At 43.5% G+C, this 23,717-nt stretch overlaps 3 protein-coding genes across 3 annotated transcripts; all 3 read left to right on the top strand.

Annotated features, from left to right (window-relative positions):
* The first annotated feature begins 1,738 nt into the window (after positions 1 to 1,738).
* Positions 1,739 to 7,414, top strand: LOC104623711 (osteocalcin-like). Its single transcript, XM_010290880.1, has 4 exons — positions 1,739 to 1,805; positions 3,611 to 3,646; positions 5,634 to 5,703; positions 7,285 to 7,414. The coding sequence occupies exons 1-4, from the start codon at positions 1,739 to 1,741 to the stop codon at positions 7,412 to 7,414; spliced, it is 303 nt and encodes a 100-aa protein (XP_010289182.1).
* A 3,402-nt stretch (positions 7,415 to 10,816) lies between these two features.
* On the top strand, positions 10,817 to 13,849 carry ART4 (ADP-ribosyltransferase 4 (Dombrock blood group)). Its single transcript, XM_010290879.1, has 3 exons — positions 10,817 to 10,907; positions 12,221 to 12,947; positions 13,755 to 13,849. The coding sequence occupies exons 1-3, from the start codon at positions 10,824 to 10,826 to the stop codon at positions 13,847 to 13,849; spliced, it is 906 nt and encodes a 301-aa protein (XP_010289181.1). The 5' UTR covers positions 10,817 to 10,823.
* A 6,823-nt stretch (positions 13,850 to 20,672) lies between these two features.
* On the top strand, positions 20,673 to 21,350 carry SMCO3 (single-pass membrane protein with coiled-coil domains 3). The gene has a single exon (XM_010290878.1). The coding sequence runs from the start codon at positions 20,673 to 20,675 to the stop codon at positions 21,348 to 21,350; it is 678 nt and encodes a 225-aa protein (XP_010289180.1).
* The last annotated feature ends 2,367 nt before the right edge of the window (positions 21,351 to 23,717 follow it).

Raw genomic sequence — 23,717 nt, 5'->3', positions numbered from 1 at the left:
TAGAAACATGCATCTTCTTGCAAAATATGCTTCAAGGCTTCGCCAGCTTTGAAGATGAACTTCTGGAAAGAAATGTGATTTATTTATCGAAAACAATTCTGATAGGAAACTCCACCCTGACAGCTGCTAAAGTTTTGTCCAAAGGAAACAGTGAGAGATAAATGAGTTTAAGGAAAAAAAGCCATACATTTGCATTCACACTTGTTCTGCGTGTTCCCAAGTAAGTGAATCTTATGATCATGAACCAGGGAAAATCTTTCATACCCTAAAGTCAACAAGTCTGCAGTGTCTGGGTTTGACGTGACACTGTGACACTACCAAACTGGAAGGCACAGAGCTAGCGCTGTCTGAATGTGTGTCCAGAAATATCTGGTGATTCCAGCCTCTGGTTTACCAATATAAATAATGGATAATACCAGAGATCTCTGTGGGTTTTCGTTAGTGTAAGCAATATCCAAACATTTTTAAGAGACTACATGCTGGTTAGAAATCTTGGGAAAAGTTGGGAAGAGAAGCAAAGCTGTGTGGATTACTAGAATTGTATATTTATATTATTTCAAGTTTTCCTTTGGAAGCAAAACTTTCCTAGAATACCTATTATTTTTAGATATTTATTTATTTTTAAAATGTTGCTCTTCAACTACTTCTGCTGGAAGTTGTTAGTACATATATTCAATCTTTCCTGACGTGTAGAAGAGTTAAACTTTTTTTTTTTTTTTAAATCCTGAAATTGCTTTAAGCGAAAAGAAAGTGTTTCTAGGGATTGGCACAATCCCTAATGGCTCTGCCCTTGAGAGCTTTTTAGGCTTTAATTCTGCAACCTTTGGATGTCTCCCACACATGTGGAGCCGAGGAGGACTGGATATGAGGTGGAGGAAAATGTGATCCATGTGCTGTGTTTGGGACATGGCTTTGGAAACTTGGCTGGTGGGTTTGGGGAATGTGGGGAGATAGGCTGTAGAAGAGCCCATGCAGGGCTCTTGACATACCAAGCAACCACAACCACTCAAGTCCTGAAGAATAAAACACTTTTGGAGTTTCAAGGTTTATTTGATATTTAGACAAGAGAAACCAAACTAATAGCCTCCACACTAGGAAGATTTCTAGGAAGAAAAAAGAAAGACCCTCCCCCAAAGTAACTACCAAAGATCCCAACAGTATAAAAATCTCAGCTCTCTGAAGTGATTTGGTGAAACTGTCTGAAGCAAAAGTCTCCTGTGTGTTTGCACTATGCAAACTGTTTCATGGGTTTCTCTACCTTCAGAGACATGGGTCAGGGTGGGGTGGGTGAAAAATTTCAGCATTGGGTTCAGTCTCATTTGATTTTCCACATGCGATAGCTCTGTCACACGAAAGGAGCTGCTTTACTTCGGGGTGTGCCGGTCTCTCCCCTGGCTTTCTGGCAAGACGCTGAATGACTTTCATGTTTATAATAAAACTGATTTTTTTTTTAATCCAGTTGTTTTTCTTCAACAGCCCCATTCAAAACCTCAGATAAAATCTTCTGGAAATGACATGAGTCCTGAGATGGATGTCAAAATGACTGCCAGGACCCGCTATCTCCTGTTCCAAAGGACGGGCTTTGTTTTGGAGCTCAGACGCAGGAACACAAGCCAGAGCCCTGATCTCTCCAGGCGATCACAGGATATAAACTGCTGCCCGAAAGCAAGCTCCGGAGAACTTCGGTAACCTCCAGGAAAGCTCTGAGGTTAGGGAGACTGGCGCAGCCAAAGAGGACATGAGGAGTCTGTTGGCACCGCTGGTCGTGACTCTGGCCCTGGCAGCGCTCTGCTGTTGTGAGAAAGGTAAGGGGACGTCTATGCCGGGAAGGCTCCCGGGAGCGCTGCTCGAGCCGTCAGCCTCCCGCCAGCCTCCCGTCAGCCTGGGAGAGACGCGCAGCTTTGCGGGGAGGAGGGTGCACTGCCAGCCATTGCACAACTTCAGATCTCTGTCCGAGAGACAAAGTCACGGATGAGCGAGGACTTGGGGGTAGAGATCCTCGTCTCTTGCTGGGCACTTTCTCCCGCTGGTCAATGCCCCCCCCGCCCCCACCATTGCACCGTTGAATTGCAGCAGAGAATTCAGACATTTTAATATGTTTAAGCATTAAACCAGTTTAGCATTTAGGTGAACTGGCAAAGATATGCTGGATGCTCACTTTTGAGTGAGAGGGTTGAGCTGCAGGCAGATTTGTGTCGATCACAGGGAGAGGGGTTTTGTGGCCGCCAGCCCCGGAGTGCTGCAGCATCGCAGAGACAGGCACGGAGTCAAGCCTCCCCTGCAAGGAATGTGGGATGTGGAGAGCTTCTGGAGGAAAAAAAGCCTCCTATTGGTGGCTAAAAAAAAGGGAGTTGTCCCACTGAAGTGAGACAACATCACATCTGAAGGTAATTTAGTGATGGTGACTTCATGATGAAGAAATAGTAATGTAGTGGCAGCTCTATAGTTGATGAAGAGAGAGAGAAGGGGGAAAAGATCAGAAAAACAAGTGTTTTCCCTTTACAACAGGAAAATAGAAGCTGAGCAGGAGAGAGCTCTGTCTTTTCCTGTATTATCTCATTCAGAGTTAAATTTTTTTCAGTCCTTGGCATCAGCTATGTCATGATTCAATATTGGCAAATACATTTTGTTTGATCAACGTTTTCCTTCTGCCAGTCTTTTTCTCACTTTTTCACTCTTCAGTATATATCTGCTTTTTTTAGTCATTAGTATGTTCCAAAATGCTTAATGGCCTTGGAGCAACTTCTAATTATTTTTTAAAATCCAAGGAATGTATACATTGCTTAAAAATAAAACTACACACAACGCTTTTAACACAAAGTTTTTGTTTAAGCACAGTTGTTATTTTTTTGGTGTCTAGAGTCCACTTATGCCAAATACCTGGTGGCTTGGGTAGAACTGACACCTTTGAAAAAAAGTATGGTGAAATAGCGGAAGAAAAAAATTGTGAAATAGGGCAGTGTGTGAGAGCCAAGATTAGGAGACCTTCCGTTTCTTTTAGATGAAGCTTTCCTTGGGCGTTTGCAGGGAGAATTAAGGATTAAGATTATGACTGAACACAGAAATACAGTGTGCAAATTCCTCTTGGTAGGGCTGGTGAGCCAGGTACCTCAACCCTGAGATGCAAAGCTGCGAGGACAGATGTCTTCCTAATTTTTAGCCCTATTTCTCTTCCCTATCAATGGCTTGTGATTTCCCCCTAGAGTTAAGGAAACCTCTCTTTCCAAAGAAGGGGGAGATGCTCAGCTATCTTCAGGTTGTGTCCAAATTTGGGATTTGGTTCAAATGGTCCCCTGGCTCTAGCTGTCCCTGCTCTTAGCAAGGGTGAGAAAGGAGAAGGAGGAAGGTCTTCCTCCAGCTTCCAGAGTGGTTATTTAGTCTGGCTCAGAGGAAGTTGAAATTAAACAAATCCAGGCCTAATGGTTGAATTTTGCTGTGGTGGAGAAGTCTCTCTCTAAACGGTGGGTGTTAATAAAACCGTTTTTGGGAGGAACAGACCTTCTGGGAAAGTGGGGAGAGCTGGACCCAGCCAGTAGGCAGAGGGATTCAGTTACAGAAGAGAGCAGAGGAGGAGGACTCTCAAGCAAACTCCTTTCTGTCTGTCTTCCAGACCCCAAAGACCCTGCAGGATCATCCAGCGCTGCCAGTGAGTATACGGTTGTGACCAACGCTCAGCTCCATTCTCCTGCATCTACTTCCCTTTGATTAGTTCAAGGGATGAACAAGAACCATGCTGAGTCCTTCTAGCTTCTCCTTTTTTGCTCCCTCAGCAGTTCAGTCCCTGAGGTGCAGGAGCACCTGCAGCAAACAGAGGGGCTGCCTTTCACGGCCATGGGGGCAGGAGACACGAGGGAGGTCAGCCTCCCTGCACCAGCAGCCTAGCATCGCTCCAGGTGTGCTAGTGCCATCTCCACAACCCTTGAGAAGCCCCCAGGCAAGACATGAGTCCTGCAGGTTTTTAGCAGTGGGATGCATCTCCCCTCTGTGAAACAGGTTGATGTGGGTGAAGCAACACGGCCAGTGCCCCGGCTTCTCTGAGCTGGCCTCAGGCACCTATTCCAAAGCGACTGCTGTGTCCCCAGACTGTTAAGAGAGCAGAATCTGTCCCAGGGCCTCCAGGCACTGGTCTTTTGGATCAGCTGAGCAGCCAGTCTGGTGCGCAGGATGACAGAGCAGAAAGATTTGGTGCCACATGGCAACAGGCTGTGACATCCCTGCCAAATCCCACAAGATGGAGAGCCTGAAAGCAAGCACCTGCCTTAGCTACTACCAAGAGCTGCCAGTCCCTCTTCTGTCAGGGAAGAACCCCTGTCAGGTTGGCAGGACATGGGGATTTGTACATCTTGGGATGTCCAGAGGTTTTGCAGCAAGCTGATCCTGGCAGAAATCTGTATGGAAAATCCCCCTCGTTCTTCCCTGTCTCTCCTTTCTCACATCTTAAAGGGTAACATTGCTGCTGGGGAGCATGGAAGCTGGTATTTCTCCAGTGAGCCAATACGAACACAGATTGGGAAAGAGAAAAAAAGAATGCAAAGAGTGTTCAGAGAAAGGTGGTGATTTCTCGCAGCCCATTGATTAGCAGTTTTTATGTAGTTGGTATTTTGATCCAGACTAAACCCAAGCTTGCTTGAGAGGAGGCACCTGCCAAACAGAAACATGATCAAACACCCCACAATGATGAGGAAAGGGCACAAAACCCGCTGTCTCCCCACAGGCAGAGGTCTTAGAAACTGCTTTGCCCCAGTGACAGTGACAGTTTGCCAGGTCCTCTGCAGAAAGATGTAATGGTGTGCCAGCATCTGTGCTGACGTGGGTCCATCCCATGGAGAGAAGCTGGGCTGTGCTGAGCCCTGGCTGAGAGCGGGGCGCAAAGTGGCTCTACCTGGTGTTTGTGGGGTGTTCCGCAGCACGCCGGTGTTCGCACAACCGCAAATCCAAGGGGGCAAATAAGCAACTGCACTGACACGGTGCGTTAGTGGAGACCGGGAGCCAAGGCTGTCATGGCAGAAAGACCTCTCACGTTCCCCAAGTCCTGAACACCCAGATCTTTGCACCTCTTGGGTGTATTTCTCCCTGGGTTATGTTTACCGTCATTATTCTACACCCTTCACCTCTCATGGAACTCTGCACATGTGAGCATTGGTATTTCCATGTGCTGCCTCTTGCTTATGGCTCATAAGAGGCATTTTTAAGGCCTGGTGGCTGGTATCCCGCATCGCTTTTAGTCTGAGTTAAAATACAGAAAGGAAGCTAAGACTCTGAAGTGAAGTGGGCTAGGGAGAAATGGTGCCATTCCCTTAATTTTCTCCTTATTCATGCATTATACTGTCATGACTTTGCTTTCTGCACATATGCTGTGGACTCGGACCATGTTGTGTGACAAGGGAATTGAGTTTATGACAGAAAAGGCCTTTGTTCCATGTAGATGTGCAGGTTGGAGTGAGGAGGGAGCCCAGCTGTTGGGCTTTGAGTGGACAGTGGGGTGGGGAGGGATGAACGGACCATTAGGATGGTTTGTGGCAGTTATCTGCTTGTGAAGAGAGTAGACTGTTCATTTTCAGAGGTTACATTGGTCTCTGTTTTCCATAGACCGTGGCCCTGCATCTCTAACCTGCTGTGTTCTCTCTCGGTAGGCATCAAGATTAAAAAGGAAGTTGCCAATGCCTTTGTGAAGAGGCAGAAGAGGTCCAGCCTGTATGAACGGTAACAACTCATGAGTCAGGCTGAGAGTTGGACTCTGAACCTGTTCTGAAGAGTGGGTGGGAAGGCAAGAGGACATGGCAAAGCATTAATTTGCTGTACATCTATGTTATTACCTTTATGTGGTGAAGCAAAAAGGCTGTAGGAGACACTTATTGATAGATAAATGGTTCTTTTTTCATAAGCAGTCTATTAAGAGATCATAGTTGGACTCTCATATTCCTCCCCGGGAGAAAGACAGTGCTAGCTGTCTGGGCTAGCCATAACAACAGCAGGATAGAAGTTAGAAGCTGCTCTAACCTGCAGGGTCAGAGCCAGTTTTCAGGATAATGAGCATCACAGAGCTTTGGTCCTTGCCTCTGGCTCCCTACAAAGGAAACACAGCTCTGTTGCAGGGATGAGGCTGGATCAGATAGCTGTTCTTTCTGAAGCTGTAGGTCCTACATACATTTGTGCAGAAAACCTAGGCACAAAGATTTGGAGAAATTCTAGATATAAATTTTGGAAACATTTGAGGTCATGCAAGAATGTTCTTCATTAATTTCCTGGAACATGTTGTTAAGCCACGGTCTCATGTAGGCCTGTGCAAAAAGAATTTTTATTCAATCCATCTTTGCACTAGAAGGACAATGTTGTTTTTAGATAATAGAAGATTGGGAAGCCCCATATGTAGAGGAGGAGATCAGAGTATTGTAGCAGAGGAACTGGCTGATGTTGAAACCTGCAGTGATTAAAAACAAGATGAAAATCAGTAGCAGCAACTGTATTGTCTGTATTGACTACCCCCTTATAGGTGGGTTGTTGTAAAAGTAGCTTCTGCTATAAGCATTAATCAGGAAGGACTGAGGTAGACAGACATCCTGGTGTATTATTTGATCATGAGGTAAGGTTAGTCTGGAAATATGGATGCAACAAATGGAATTCAAGGGGTATTTCCAACAGAGAAATAAAATAACAATTTGTGAGATACTGGTGGGTATCCTATAGCGGTGCGTACATTCTTCAAGGAAGATTAACCAAACCTAGCAGAGGAGTTGAGAAAGGCATCCAGAGTGTTTAGCTGAGACTAAAAGTTCTGGGCTTGCTTAGCCTGCCAAAACAAAAGCTGAATGGTAATAGTATTGCTGTCAACAACAGCAGTGAGGATGATGAGAAGAAACTGCTTAAGCTAAAGGAAAATAGTGACTAGTGGGAAAGTGAGCAGAAACTGGGTGCAAATAAAGATAAGCAGGAAATAATAAAATAAATATATAATAAAATAAATAATAATAAGGAAAAAAAAAAAGATTCCTGGGTAGTTGGGAAATGGGGTTGGGGACAAAAAAAACCCCTAACTGCTTCTGTGGTGTCCTTTGCTGATAAAACCTCAAGAGCAATTGTTTTAAGTTAGGTTCAATTCCAGCTTTTCCCAGCATTAATTGAGTAGTCCATCCCTGTGTCAGTAGATGTTTAACTCATCATGACAATCCCCTGTTGGGGCACCCTGGGGAATCACTCTTCTCATGTCTGTGTCTGGGGTGTGAAACCTCTCCAACTGCATCGACTGAATCTGCAGAATGGCATCTCTCTCTCTGTCTACTCCAGGTACTTTGAGTATTACAAAAGTCCAATGGAGCAGATGCATGAGCGTTGTGAAAACTACCCCCCGTGTGACTATCTCTCTGACCAAATAGGATTTTACACAGCCTACAACCGTTTCTTTGGGAGATACTAAGGATGGGACGGTCACTTCATTCATTTTGCTTGGGACCAGTCTGAACCCCACAGGAGAAAGAAGATTGTGGGTGGGAAGGAGGGAAGAAAACCATCTAGACTAACAATTACCCCACTTGTTGAGCTTTCATTAGCTTTATTCCTTTCATCGGAAATGTTTCTCTTCAGTCATCTTTTGTGGTATTTTGAGCTGAAATGATTGAGAAGAGTCTGTCTTACCTCCTTCTATGTGAATCCCCATGACACAGTAGGTGAAAAAAATGTGATTCCTTTCAAGAAAAACAATGCACGACTTAGAAACATAGTAAGACCTTTTGTCCTCTTCTACAAAATGCAGGAGGATTATAGGATAATGTCACAACACATGTAAATGTGATGGATCTGATCCTCGGATACTCACTGGGAAGAAGGTGGAACAGCTGCGTCCTGGTACAATGACTGGGGAAGTTCAGTATTTTCAGGTTGAAAAATCACTCTAAATATGTGCCAATGTAGGGCATTTTTGTAAGGATAGAAGTGTGGAAATACTACCACATAGCCAAAAATCCAGCTCTGGTACACTCTTCTGGTTATTCTGTCACAAAATTTGCCTGTATACCAGTAACATATAAATCCCCAAGGGTGTGTTCGAGGAGTCCTTAAAGGGATGGGCCCTTCCATTGAATAGTGCATTCAGCGACTGTCTGTAAAAAGCAATTTGGAAATCTCTTGTTGTTTTTGTTACACCTCGTTTCTGGTGAAAGTGAATATATCCAAGCAGAACAAAACCCCAATCTGTTCCTCTGATGTTTTAGCAGTTATGCTTGAAACTAAAAGCTCCAAAAAAAGCAAACAAACAAACAAGAAGCAATAAACTTTGTGAAATAAACAAAAAGAAAATGGGTTCAAGGATCGATTGAAGTTGGGTCAGCATTTGGTTTATTCAAGTCAGCTTGTATTTCTCTGAGATATATATATAAAAAATAAAAATACATGTGTATTTGTATACATATCCTCCTTCTTCTGCACTACTTCATTCTGCCCCCCGTATGAATATTATACCTTAGCAACTTTCTGCACAGCCTCCCTTAACGTGCTCTGTCAGCTTTCCTTCCCTGAGAGGTAGATGGCAGATCCCATCTCCAAGGTCAGGGACTGCTGAGCCTCCGGAGGCTGAGGAAGACTGAATCTCTCTGTGTGTAGGCTGGTGCAGCCATTCCCAGCTGCTAATTGCAATAAATACTGCTTATGTAAAGCAGGTTGGTGTGCTGCTTCTCTCTGTTCCCCTGTACAGCCTTTATCTGCAGTTAAAGAGATGCCTGGAAGGTAAAGCCTGCTCCTATGAACCCCAAGTAGCAGGATCCAGGTGTGTGAGGCTTCTTTCTCCCCTCCTGTGCCCCAATGTGTGAATCAGAAGTGACTACACTGACATTCAGGTCATGATCCCAGTACACCATGACAGTGAGGGAGAAGAGGGCCAGGCTTTTCCTGATTCACCGACTACCGAGCTCAGTATTTCTCTGAAAGACCTTGCCCTGAAGTAATGAAATGGAGCAAGTCCACGGAGATGGCTGCCAGTGTGAGTGTGAGCATCTCTTATTTGGCAAGCTGCTGTGACTTGCACCAGCTATGCTGACCTGGGCCAAGGAGAAGACAGTTAATAAGTAACTCTGCTCATCTTGGTCAAACACCTGGGACTCGTTCCCCCGTTGGCATAAACTGATGGGACTTCAAAAAACCCCCCAAAAAAAAAAAAAAAAAAAAAAAAAAAAAAAAGCCGTCTAGTAAAAATGAACAAAGTACTCACTGAAAGTTGTGAAGGTTTCCTGGGAAAAAGAGATTAGTGAAATCTGCTGTACAAACGAATTAGGGTTTTGCTGTTGTATGGTTTTATTTGCTAAAAAAGAAACTCAAGCTTCCCGTCCGTATTTTCACCTGATCAAGGCATAATTAAGTACCATTCTAAATCCTCTGCTGCCATCTTATGGCCATTATATTTATCGCCATACAATAAATAGCACATTACGTTGTATTAGAAGCGTTTGAAAAGGCAAATTTAGTGGGCTCTCTTCCTCATTCACTTCATACTGCAGCATACACTAAGAGGCCAGAAGGGAAAAATAGGGACATAATCTGCAACTGGATTATATACAGTTGAATTGACATTCTAGTGGGGCTGTTTATCCTGATTGTCAAGTTCCTGCTGGAGTCTGCCACAGTTTAGCTCCTTTTTATCTCTACATGAATAGAAGAGGAGATGTCTCTGAATAAATTCACAACAACTTCTCTGGACTCACTTTTAGCCATCAAAATACAATCCAAGATCATAGAGCAATTCCAAGAAGGAGAAGTAGATAGACTGCATTTATCACTTTGCAACATCCTTCATGTCATCATCTCGTATCACCAGTGGCTGCAGATACTGTCAGCAGCATCAGCTTGGTGCAGTCTTATAGATCACTTTGAAAGGAACTCAGTATGAGACCTTTATGTCATCTCCCACCCTATGTCAGCGATATTCAACAAATGCTTTCTGTCCACAGAATCTAAGCAGCTGCACAAAGGTCTCTTCCCAGGGAATCACACCATGATTGTAAATGCCTCCCTCATCCAGACGATCACTAACAGGCAATGGAAAATGGACTTCACTTCTCTGTAGTCAGAACCAGGCACTGACACCTCTTCTTTGCTCTTTTTCCATGCAGAAAACTTGTCAGAGGCCATGAGGCTTCACAGGCGAGTAACTCACTGCCCTTTACTGGGAAGGAGGACCAGAAAGCAGCTGATAGAAAGGGGTTAATCTCAGTATAGAATCTGTATTTACACGCTCATTCTGAGTGTTTTTAATGTAGACGGTTCTACAAGGTGCCACTCTGCAGTGGTGTATGGGTAGGATTGACAGCACGTTATTAGAAACCAGCAGGGGCTAAGGAGAGGGACAGCTATGTTATCTCTGCTTCCAGATGGGATCCCAAACTACCCAGCATTTCTGTGTTGGCTTTATCAGAGCTCTGCACTTCTTTAAAAGGGCTTTTGAAGCTCTTGGCCAAGGACAGTGCTCTCCACCTCATCCTGACATATCACTCCTCAGGAAAGAACAGCCTTAAGACTTCTCCAAGCTGAAGTTTTCTTCCTTTTTGCAAGAACAAGAACACCAGATACCTTGGAATTAAGAGAATTATCAAGGTGAAGGACACTTACACCAGCTGGAGTTGGTGCAACCAAACCTTCCGTATGGATTGTGGGCACACTTCTACCAGTAAAATGTCTGTTTGGTTTGATTAATGACATCTGAATTGCAGTAAGAATCTGGTGACTCTTTGGTTGAAGAATTGTTCCCAAAACCTGAGTGCAAATTACAACCAGCAGAATTTTCCAGTTCAAGGAAAAAAGGGAAAGAAGCAGATGCAAATGACCTCTACTTGACCTCAATGTTCTTTACAGTGTCTTGGGTGGACTCTAGAATGCCAGTGCTGCTGGCCAGCCTTCTGTTGGTGATCTTCTTGCAAAGGCTGGTAAGAGGGGGTAAATATTGTTCTTTATTTGAAATGGTGAAATTGCTCATTCCACTGAAATATCCCCCTTTTTTTCTTCATTTGAAACATGTTCTTTAAAGATTTTTGGGTTCAGCTTAAACTCTTCTGTTTTCAATGACTCTGTTGCATTTGTTACCTGTCCTAATTCCTAAAAGGCTACTTTTCCAACTACTTAGTTGGAAATTTCCTCTCTTTTGGAGACATATGGTTTCCTAGGTTGTGTCTGTGAGTAGATCTCATGTTCCTCTCCTTTTCCAGCCTGTCTCAGACGAGGGTCTGATAAAAAGCAGTGTGTTATTGGATGGGACACTGACAACATTGCTCTATTGCTTGTGACTGCCTTTTAGCTTTCCTTTAAAGCAGTTATGGTATCATGGAGAAATACACTGAATCCCTGTATAATTTATGGGCCAGTATAACTTCAGAGGCTAAGAAAGGTATCGATCTGGTTATATGTCTAGGATATTTGAGACGAAGTTAATATCTACTTGTAGAAGTCAACTGTCAACTGACTACAGTACTTGACTAGTCTACTAGGAGATCAAAAAGCAAAAAGAACAATGTCATAACTCACACCATTTCTTAGGTCTTATTACAAAAGGTTTTAATTAATTAGAAATCCTAGAAACAGATAACTAGTGTGCCATTTCATAGACAACATATATTAGACGTTATTTTCCTGTTATGCCACACAGTTGTGTAAATCCTTACTCATGTTTAATGTTTATTTACATGACAGGTCCAGCTGGCCTCAGAGACAAACTGGATGAATAAAAGTTTTGGCACAGTGCTACTGTATTGTCCTTTACTGAACATCATGCACTGGCGCCAAAACATGTCCAAAAGGTATCACAACACAGGAAGAAGAAATTCACCCCTGAGATGTGTTCAGGCTGCACTACCCTGAGCACATTGTTTTGCTTATTCTTTCCCTCTTCAAAACCACTTACTAATCATAAGCAGAATATTGAAATAAATGGACCATGAGTTTGTCCTGCAGGCTCTATAACTTCGCCTTCTGAAGGGCAAACTCTCCTGAAGTTTTTAATGCCACTGATCCACGTGCAATAAGATTGCATCCTGGCTGGCCTTTGCCTGAAGTGGGGCTTGGACAACAACCTGAGGTTGCTCAGGAAGGGCTTGTCAAAGAAAGATGCCTACCTGCTGTTCTTGCTCTGCCTATAATGACAAAGAGGCAAGAAGAGCGTAGGGAAAAACCTGGCTTGCATCCATAGAGATACACAAAAAGTTCACACTTCTGATGCTAATATTCATTTGCTTTTATGTTGCAGGCTGTGTCACATCTCATGATGGATATGGCTCTACATTCCTTTGATGACCAGTATCTGGGGTGCAGAGAGCAGGTGATGGAAGAACTGGAGCGAGGAGACTATTTCCAAAAGGAAATAGCTGCTAACAAGGACTATTTGAGTCTCTGGAAGAAGGCTCAGGAGGCTTTGTTAAAGAGCCCTGTAGGTCTCCTGAGGGAGATGCATGAGAGCCATGCGATAGTCCTCATGGCTTACACCATGAACTCTTCCCTGCACTCTCAGCTGAACTGGGCCACATCTACAGCAGGAAGCTCTCCAGACCACTACAGACACAACTTCAGTTTCAAATATTTTCACTTTTACCTAACGACTGCTATCCAGATAATGAAGCAATGGCAGAACAGCAAGGAGAGCATGGGAAAACGAAAGTGCTATCGGGTGCACAGGGGTGTAAAAGACTTATATATCGAGGCCATGGTAGGCAGCAGGGTGCGATTTGGCCGTTTCACCTCCACCTCCCGCCTTTGGAATGAAGCCCAGAAGTTTGGGAATGAAACTTTGTTCACAGTGACCACCTGCCTGGGAGCAGCTGTACAAGGCTTTTCTTACTACACATCTGAGAAGGAAGTCCTCATTCCCCCTTATGAAATATTCCTTGTCAAAAGCTTCTTTCGGACACAGCACGGTAACCGGCTGCATCTGCACTCTGCAGGGAACTACAGCAAGTACCACTGCCAACTCGTGGAAGGTATTGTATATAGCCCTTCATGCAGGGGGGATGCAGGACAGTCAGGTCTCAAGTACCCCAAGTAGCCCTCACCAGCTGCACCTACATGGGGCCACACTCAAGGCCACATCTGTAGCTTGCCCCCTGTGTTTGCCTACGAGAGCCACATGACCCAGTTGTCATCTGTTTGTTGTGAAACCTGGGAGCACCCCACAGCTCGCTAGAGATGAATCCATCTGACACATAGCAGGTCTCAGGGTTCTCTGCAGCCTACATTTATCCTATCTGCCATTCCAAGGACGTTGTAGGACACAAGTATTTGGGTCCCCAGTATTCCTACTGCAGGGGCAGTAGGTGAGACTTGCAGGCAGCCTGAATTCAGATTATTTATTCTGGTAGCTTGCCAGGCTGTTACACTTCAAGCCTTAGGATGAAACTATTGCTGCTTTAGTCATGTTCTTTCTCCTGTGGCAGGAGAGGTATTTTGCAAAGGTATCCTTTGGTAAAATACACGCTGTGAGTATCCTGCCTAGAGAGATAGCTATTCTGTGCTGGAAGACCTCACTGGCCCTGTTCCACAGCCCCATCCTTCTGTGAGTCCACCACCAGTACAGGACTCTTGCTTTTGTCTCTCTGAGTAATAGTGCGTCAATGCAACCTTTGAGCACAAAATATTCATTCAGGAATGAGAGTTCGTGCCTGGACATAAGCCAAAGTAGTAGGTAGGCTTGAGGAAATGGCTCATGTGGGCAAAGGCTGTGTTAGCAAGTGTGGGAAGCTGAAGGGAACCAAAAGAGGACTAAATGAGTGCTCTCGACTTTCTTTCAGCTTCAAGAGGCAAGAACAGTGGTTCCACCGCCCTCACCTCTGCTGTTCTTCCTAGTGTAGCTGGAGTTTTCTTGTGCTTGGCCCTCAATGACTGATTCTCTAGCTGCATCCAGATATATGCACTTGAAGAGCAGGCAAGAAGAATTCACAGGAAATAAGCCTCTGGAGTTCCTGTTGTTACAGAAGGTTCAACCCTCCCTTTGCTTTCAGCTGCAGCTCTCCAGCTGAGACTGGAACATTCAGCCTAGTTCATCAAAACAGACATTCCCTGGACCCATTCAGGTAGGAAGGCAGTTATCTATGGCCTGTCTGAAGAGTAGGGAAGTGACACCCATCACTGTAGGTAGCTTTTCCTTTAGGCATTCAGGAAAGACACACATGGACTTTGGACTCTTTACAGATCTCTCAGTATCTTTATTTTTAGTGAGAAAGACTCTGTCTGCGGGATGCAAAAGCTACCATGGTGGTAAAGCCCAGTGGTAACTGTGCAACCTTGCATATCTCCTTTGAGTGCAGAGTCCCAGGGGACAACAAAGTCTGGGGCTGCAGCATGGCGATCTTTCCTCATCGCATGACCCCATGCACCAAAGCCATAGCTCTCATCTCAAGCTGACCATCTGCATCTGACACAGATGTAGTAGACAGAAGCATAAAGCTGCCTTGAGATATGAACTTAGCAGCAGAGGATCACAATACTTCTCAGGCTGGTCTTCAGCTTTCATCTTTGTCTTCAGCATTTCTTTTGAAAAAATCAGGCAGATGCTGTGTTCATAACAGTCCTTGAGTGGCTGATGAATACGTGCTGGTTATTTCGTGCTGAGATGAAGGAGAGCCTGTGGAGCCCACTGCTGTCTTCATGGATGTTGGATGTGATTGAAATTCATTTATCTGCCTTTCTACTTTGGTGGTCTGCAATGTCTAATGCTGGACGTTGAATCAACATCACAAATTGGAACTGGAACTTCTGATTTAACTCTAGACTCCTCTCACTTTTATGTGTTCCTTTAGTTCTGGAGTCTTACACACCCAAGCCAGAACAGCTGTGAAGTTCTCCCATCTCCAAAAAATAGCAGTGTGGAAATGATAAGAAACACTTTCTGCCTGCAATTCCCCTTTCCAACATGCCTTGCTTGCTTCTTCACTCCCGGTCCCTCACCCCCACTGATGCTAGCCCTGGGCTGAGGCTACATACAGTCAGAAAGGTTATCTCACTGGTCCAAGGAGACTAGTCATAGTGATTTAACTTTGCAGTGGAGTCATCAAATAATTGAATTGAAACTCACTGACACATTTCACAAATCACCCCCACTTTTAGGGACTGCTGATCTCGGCAGGAAGCTGGAGTTCTGTATTCACCATCCCCTGTCCGAAACAGTAAGCAACACATTAGCTATTCAAATGAGATCTGAATATAAGAGGACTGTGCAAGTTGCCAATCAGCTGGTTCATCAAAAGTAAGAACAGCCAAAAGCACCTGTGGGAACTGCTTGACTCTCAGACCAGCTCCATATAAGCCTGGTGCTGCCATTCCCTTGGAAATCCTGTGGCAAGGAGTACAGAACTTAAGCACATGAGAGATACTAGCATTAGAAATGTAGGCACTTCAGGAATTTGGATGCCTTCAGGTTTTAGCAGATTAGAGGTGTCTGAGGCTCAGCATCCTGTGTATCACGTTTAGGTGTCCGTAATGGCAGAGACCATCTAATCATCTAAAACCTAGTAATTTGTTCTGAGAAACTGAACTACTGCCCCTGAAATCCTGAGACATGCGTGACCAGACAGCTAAAACAGATTTAATACAGAACTATTTTACTATTAGCTTGTTTTCTATCTATATTTCATGTGACCTTCTTGTTGCTCTTGGTTTACCAGTGATTTCAAATAATAAGTTGTCAGAACTTGATTTAACCCCTAAATGCTCAACGATACTAAGCCCAGAGTTCAAAAAGGAATGAAAAGATTAGGAGCAGCTGCTGCAGATACCTCTTGTATGTGTACTGAAACATGCTTGAACTCTTTCCTATGTGAGAATTACAGGAATTAAGATGGATTTCTGACACATCAGCACATTTATGCCTCTTGCTGTTTATTTATTATTGCTGGGATGCAGGCTTCAACCATTTTAACAAAGGTTTGGAATCTTTCACAAGTTGGCTCCAGCACCCTGAAAGCCTCCTCTAAGTAGTCAACTGCTAGTTTCAGGCTTTTCTTTATGGATCTGTGTCCTCGAAGAATAGCCTGTAGGAAAACAAGAAGTGAAGAGGAGGAGGATAGAGAGCGAAGCCTGAGCTGTTGTGCTGTTCCATTTGAGGTGGAGCTGCCTTCTGTGGTGCTTTGTGTCTCGTTTTGTTGGAGCATCTTCACAATATCAGCATAGTCCATGAGAAGTTCTGATACTTGGAGGGATAAGGCAGGTGAACTCAATAATGATGAATAGCATTCTCTACTGTGTCAGGGAAATTGTCATGTTTCAACATCATGGCAACAAGCACACCCATGACGCTTTCTACAACCCCCTTGTAATTCTCATAAAGTTCCTTCACTGCAGCAATCTTGTCCTGCAAGGAGGTGATGGGACCAGCAATCTTAGCATACAAACTGTGGCTGATGCTTTCCTGTACATCTTTGTCTTTTGTTTCCATGGAAGCTTGCATCTCTTTCAAAGCACTGACCAGGAGCTGCAGATTCTCTTTAATGCTGAAGTTTTCTTTTACTGACACGATGGGGAAATTGGTGCCAAGATGTGCATTGAGGAGTCAGAATATTCTATGGGTTGACGAGACAAAGATGTACACTAAGTCATGCAGATTCTGGCAGGCCCTGACCAGCCTTTCCTTATCACTCTTAAAACCAAGGCGGGATAACATTTCTGGAGTGGGGTGTGACTCTGAAAAGCAAACAGAGGAAATCCAGAAGACACAGGGGAATAAAACTGGATATCTTTTCAGCTAGAATTTTACATTTCTGAACCCAATATTATAAATTATCAACACACCTGACCCACCCTTCCCCAAGACATTACAGTTAGAAGCTCAGATCAACCTTCTGCTTCTCCCTCCTTTCCCTTCCTATGGCAAAAGTGATCAGAAATTGTGTGAAAATTGATTTTAGCCTCCACTGCTGTTCAGCCAGAGCTGGCCCTGGGGCTCCACACCACACCTTCCACTACCACAGCATCAGAGGAGAGGACCTGGGAAATTGCAGCAAAAAAGGGTGTCAGACACTCCAGATGAAGTCCTTCCCCCAAACTTAATAGGACTGAAACAATAGCTGTTAATCTTCCTTAAAGACCCGGAGTACAGCAGGAACAAAACTGCTTGCTTATTGTTTAAATAATTTGCTGTCATCTTCCAAATGATAGAGTAGGGACTCTAGAAGAGAAGAACTCGCATCCACTGTAAATCTTGAAGACCTGAAATCAGTTTCCAGCCTACAGAACATGACACAGAGGCAGTTGCCATCCTGATCAATTCAATTCCATCCAATATTGGAAGAAGTATTTCAGAACTATATGGCATTCTTAGTTAATATCAGGAGTCACAGCTAATTGGCCATTGCAGGTACGTAATAGTTAAATCATTAGTGTTCTCTCTCAGCTTACCTTCTCAATGCCTACAGCTCTGAAAACAAGGGGAGTGTGGCACTCTGGCTCTGGGTTGAATACAGTAGCTCAGCTTTCAGGGGAAAACAAGCTGGCAGTTGCAGAGTACTCATTTTATGCTTGATCTTTTACCTTCATCTGAGAACTCAGCCATTCTCTACTGAGGAGGCAGCATTCATGACCAGAGCTAGTGGGCAGCAGGTCCATCTTTCTGAAGATCAGAGCATGGAAGATGTCTAGCTTGGATGAAGGCAGAAGTAGAAGCTTGTCCTGCTGGGACAGACAAAGCCTGTTTTCACTGTCTGTGGTATCCATTTTTCTATTTGTGTGGAACTGTTGAACTTTTCTTCCATAATTCACAGGTGTACAAAACCAGTTGTGGCAACAATTCATTATTTCAAGGAATAGCTGTAAGCATTAGTGTTTATTGTTTATACTTATAAACAATAGAAATTTATAAATCCCCGTACAAAAACTAATTCTGTACCTGTATGAATGAAAAGCTCTGTCCTATATGTTTTATATTCTGCGAACAGCAAGTAATACCATCCCCTTTCAGCCATGATGGTAGGTATCTGTTATGATACCTTTGTCGCAGGCAGAGGGATTCATGCTATACCTATTCTCTCCAGGAATGGAAGGCCTTTGGAGGACCTAACAATTAGAAACTAGCATAAAATAAACTGAAATGTGTATAAATTGGAAGGAAGGGGAAACGAGGAGGAAAATGAAATTAATCTGAGTAAACATCACACAATAGATTTAATGACAAGCAGGCAGGCAACAGGACCCAGCTGAAGCCCAGCCTCTGGATCCCTAACTCATCACATGCTGCTGGAAACCACCAGAGGAACACAGGGGAAAGAGGATGAAGTCACTGTCCCGTACACATTCAGCTGATTGCAGGAGCACTCAGACAAAATCAGGTAGGCAGTCTAAATGTTTAATTAGAAAAGCTTCTGGAGAAAATGTTCCTGGAGCTGGAGAAATAGTCAGAAATATGGAAATATATGTGGCCTGCCTAACTCTAGAAAGCAAATGTAAAAACTAGCAAAAGTGTTAATGTGAAGAGTAAGAGGTAATTTTTAAGAGACAAAATCTAGAGGAGTTATCAGAAGCTGAAATAATCATGCATAAAGAAAAGATGCTAAAAGTCTCTTCCACATCTGTCTAGTATGTAAAATGTTTGTTGAAGAGCTATTGCTCTTAAAACTGTCTTCTCAGATTCTACAAATAAGGAAAAACAAATGATCTTTCAAAAAAACACCACTGGAGTGAAAAGGATCTAGTATCACACTGGGTCAGAGAGCAAGCCAGCAACATCTCTGAGACAGGACTGATACGAATTCATACCTTGTATTGACATGCCTTTACGTTTCCTGAAAATCACAAACCTTTACCGTATATGTACTTTGCTCCCGCCAGCTTGAAGAAAAAGAAAGACGTGTTAAGGAGTTTATTCTCTTGACGGAGCTACAAGGTAAGTGGCTGGAAAAAATGTACAGTACTGTGCAAAATATTGTGGAAAAAATTCTCTTCAAACTGGCTTGTATTTCAACACTGAGACTAAAAGTTGGTTAGTTGAAATAATTCTGGTTTTCTACAGTGATCTTGTGGGGGAGGGCATGTTTAGTAAAATACAACTGGGTCAGTGTCAGATGATTTGCAGTTAACAGATAATGCAAGAACTACAAAGGACCAAAATGACACAAAGGTATAATTTCAGAAGAAAAACCTATCTAGTCTCCTACATATAACTATTTGTAGCTATAACTGTGATATGTAGGCACCAACAGCAAGAAGAGATTTATCTTAGAAAAATGCAAAGCACTGCATAAAATTGTCCCAGATTTGCAGTAAGACGGCTGAGAATGCAAAAGTACCAGCGAAGAAATGAGTCATCCTACTTATTCATATTTCGACCCTGTTGTGAAGTTAGACGCATACGTTTAAGTCAAAATCATGCTAAAGCGTTTTTACTTTGCAGCTGGTGATGGGTTAAAAGGAGGTGGCACAGAGTTGATTACAGAAGTTTAGTGATGAGGAGTAACTCCACGGTCACTGGTAACTCAGTCACTTTGGACTCTGCATATTGACATGCATGTGATGAAGAAAAATATATTAAATATGCCCTTTTGCTGGCAAACCACTGATGGCTCAGAGAAGAACAGTGACCACGAGGATTAGACACAAGCATTTTAGGAGGAGTAAAAAACCTGAAGTTGTTTAATTTTGTACTCCGGTGTGTACCGCAATAAAGGAGAGTCAGACTCTACCCAGCTATGTCCTGGGAACTTGGTGAGCACCCACTGATATTAGCCTCACACAGGACACCCTGGGTACGGAGAGAGTGTGACTCTGCTAGCAGGGCTGTCCCTGCAAGCTGGTGCATGCTGCTCCAAGGCAGCCTGCCATCGCGGACATCCGGCTGGAGCAGGTGCACCTCGTGGTGCTTACATGGCATGCTGAACATCACGGGGCTGTCCACAGCTGTTTGATATTCACAAGAAAAAAAAACAATAATGAATTGATTACAGCATTAACGGAGGTGAATAAACAATGAGGAAACAGGGGCTAAATATCAGGGGAGGAAACACAGTGGAAGATGTGTGTAAGGTGATATAGGTTAGGATGGGTTTATTATAGATAATTTTACTATTCTCTATGAATTCCCAAGTGTGAGTTTGTAAGTATAAGCACAGGGTGCTTATATAGTAACACTTGTTCTTGAATGTCAGGAGAAATAAGTTACACTGGCATAAAATACCCTTCTGGTGATACAGACTGTGCCCACTCCACCAGTCATCATAGCTGCCTAAAAATCAGATGCCACTAACTGAAAAATATAGGCTGATGCCGAAGTGTGGACAAAGTGTAAACAGCTGATGCCTGTCTACAACAGGCCTTTCATTTCCACAGCTTATTTTAGATTTGCTGATTAGAGGAGATCATTCTGTTTTTTTAGTGAACTAGTTCAGCTTCTACCATCTTCAGTTTCCAAGGTGAAAAATGACCCATGCTCATTTTACCAGTCTGCTAATTACATATTTGTTAGCTACTTCTGTTGCTCTGAATATGTTTCATACGAGACCAAATGTCTCATAAGGTCCTTTTCCAATCATTTGGCTAAAGATCCAAACTAAGAACTAAGATTATTACATTTACAAGCTATGCCTTGGGATTTGACTTGCTGAGTATAAAAACAACCAGTGAGGCAGAAACAAAGGACATCTCACTGCTCCTTAAGAGCTAGGGTTAGGGGTGTTGAACACAGTAAGAGATTTATTTTCTCTCCTGAGGTAGCCTATTTCTGAAGCATGGCGCTGAGTGACCTCCTTTACCCAGATAACCCCAAGAGAAGGCAAGAATTGATCCATCTGCACCAGGAATTGCTTGACTGCATGTCCACAAATTTTCGTGCAACAAATGAGCTGGCTGGAGTGCTGAATGAACACCTGGGCTGCACCATTACCCACATTCAGATGAGAGAGAGCAGCACTGTCAAGGAAAACTGTGACATTATCATTCAAGCGATGAGTGAGATTCAGCATCAGGTACAGAAGATTGATAGCGACATGAAGGAAAAGCTAGAGCCTGTGCTGTACCAGAAGCTGTATGATATCAAAGAGCCCGAGTTGGAGAAAATTGCAATAGCCCATAAAGTTTTTTCCATTGTTCTTGGAGAAGTGACTTCAACAGCTGGGATGGTAGTTATCAAACTACTTGGCTCCAATCTTATAACTCTCACTGTGAGCAAGCTCGTCAGTCTCCTTGCGCAGATTGGAGCATCTGTTCTTGGGGGAATCAGCATCACCATTCTTGGGCTGGGCATTGAAATGATCCTCCATGCCATCCTGGGAGCTGTGGAGAGGAATCAGCTTCTGGCAGCTGTAAGAAGCTATGAGAAGCACCTGGCTGAATTTAAAGCAGCCTCGGAAAAGTACCAGCGTGCCATACATGAAGTGACTTCTCTGGTGAGACATAAGGTTCAGTGAATGAAGTCGGAGTTCTCTCTCCTTCTGTGACAGCGACTGCAGCAGCTATGAAACCTTTTTGATTCGTTACAGTAGATGAACTGCCGACAGCTTTTCTTCTTATTAGTGGCAGCAGAGCAAGAGATGTGGCAGATCAGGGAATTAGCACTGAAATATCTTAATAGGGAACTGGCTTATAGATGCTTCTGGGAGGCAACGCTTCAAATACTCTGTACCTTTCCTTCAGCTGTTTTCTGGAATGCATTACAGATAACCTTGAACTGTAACTCATACTAGTGACAATAATATTCACTGCTGGAGTAGTAGTGGTGAAAAGGTGTGATTTTTCTCTTACTGTGTTTCTATATCAAAGATAACAACATGATGGGAGAAAAAAATTTCAACAAGCCAGTCCATGTCATCATCTGGAGGGCTCACAGAACAGCTGTGGTTGCTAAACTCTTAGCGTGATTTAGTGCTAAATTTGATAGGCTGAATTACCTGTTTATTGAACTGCTTACAAGGACTATCTGAAGCATGCTTAACTGCTATTTCCTGTCCCATCCCTGCCTAAGGAGGCAGCCAGAGATCTTTAAATAACCTCTAATCCCAGTAGATAAGCAGCTAAGAGAAGCATGGACCTACAGGCACACACACACACACACACAACCTTGCCCCACAACTGAGAGAAACCGGCCGTAGTGTTCCAGGCATGCCTGGCTGTGAATAACCTCTCATGCTCGGTAATGCCCCGCTTCTGCCAACCACAGGTAAATATTTCTGTGCACAGTTGCTGCACTGTTGATTGAAATGGGATTATACACACGTACAAGTGTCTGTAGGATTACAGCCCTATTAATGCACTAAATTTATTTTCACGTGCTTTACCCAGTCCCACCAATGTGGGATTGCCAAAAGCGTACTCAGATTCTGCATTTCACAATATGCTACAGATTTTAAAAACAAAGCTGGAAGCAAGAATATGATTTGTAGTCTCTTGCTCTGATTTTCTGTGGTTTGCTTTGATCTTTGGGAAAAAAAGAAGGTAATTTAAGAATTAATTAAAAATGTACCTGAATGTTGTAATACCTCTCTCTGCTGTACTTTTTTTTTTTTTTTGGTTGTTCTGTCTGAAAAACCAGTCTTAAACCAAATAATGAAAAAAGATTAAAAACTTCATTATAGATGCAATTTATAAATTCTCTTTTATATACACAATAGACTAATCTAGTTAGCTTCCCCCATACTAAAAGCATACTCGAATTCTTACTTATTAATATTAAATATTAGATTATTATATCAATAACTGGATCGTGCCTGTGAAAGTAGAGATGTGTGAAATTACAACAGGGAAGCTCTCCATTGGCTTCATAACCATTCCATTCTGAGTTTTGGTGTTTTGTGGGGTTTTTTTCCCCCTAATATTCCCACTTTTAATCATCTTTTCTGAGTCCTCTTTGCTTTTGTGTTCAAAAGCCACTAGATGGCAATGTGGCTGCTGGCTCTCAAGCAGCTCTGCCAGCCATCAGGGAGAAACCCACCCATCTGTTCCGGAGCACAGATGAGTGCCAAGTACTGACAAACTGGGACCAGCACAAGCCGCAGACTGGGCGATGTGGGTCAGGAGAGGCAATTCAGAGGAGGCAAAAAGCACTGCCTTGCCTTACACGCGATATTGTGGTGGGTGACATGGTGACCTGAGGCATCATTTCTCCAAGATGTGACATCTCCCGTCTCCTGACACAAGTTGCACTCAGTTTAGAGGTACTTGTTTAGAGGCAAGAAACTGTCAGTCAGCAGAACAGCAATATTTGAGTGTTGGAGAGGCAGGAGTTCCTGGCTCCTGCTGACTTTCTATGTGCAAGTGCACATTCTGATTTAGGAAGAAAAACCACCAGACCACCAGCTTGGTATGTATCTTTGTGAGATTACCAATCACTGCTGTACGAGAATAGTGGAGTCAAATAAAAACAAATCTGTTGTACTTTTCAGACAGTTTTTCTGCATTTTCTTGAAAGTAAGTTCTAAGCAGCATCAGGGGAAGTGGAATATGCAATGAGGAACATAAAAATACACAATTTCTATTCACCTCTTGATAGATCCTTGTTCCTAGTGGGCTTAAAGGAAAGCTGGCTTGCCCACAACAGCAGGTGTGGCAGGTGTCCTCATGCCCATGAGATGTTGGAAGATGTTGAAGATGTTGGAGGCTGGTGGGTGGCAGCCGGTCTCTCTGCTTATGAAGTAGGAGGCTGTGAGCTCACAGAGGCTGGGCCAGAATCCCCAGCCAGCTAGGGGAGCTGCCCATGACCTCACAGAGGGGTATGGCAACATCCAGCTGTTACAAGGTGGTTTTGAGGTAAAAAAATCTGCCAATCAGCTTAGGACCTT

This window comes from Phaethon lepturus, unplaced genomic scaffold (genome assembly GCF_000687285.1).
Source record: "Phaethon lepturus isolate BGI_N335 unplaced genomic scaffold, ASM68728v1 scaffold17637, whole genome shotgun sequence".
NCBI classification, from domain to species: Eukaryota; Metazoa; Chordata; class Aves; order Phaethontiformes; family Phaethontidae; genus Phaethon; species Phaethon lepturus.
The sequence above is the reverse complement of the archived record's forward strand: the minus strand, read 5'-3'. Positions and strand labels throughout refer to the sequence as shown.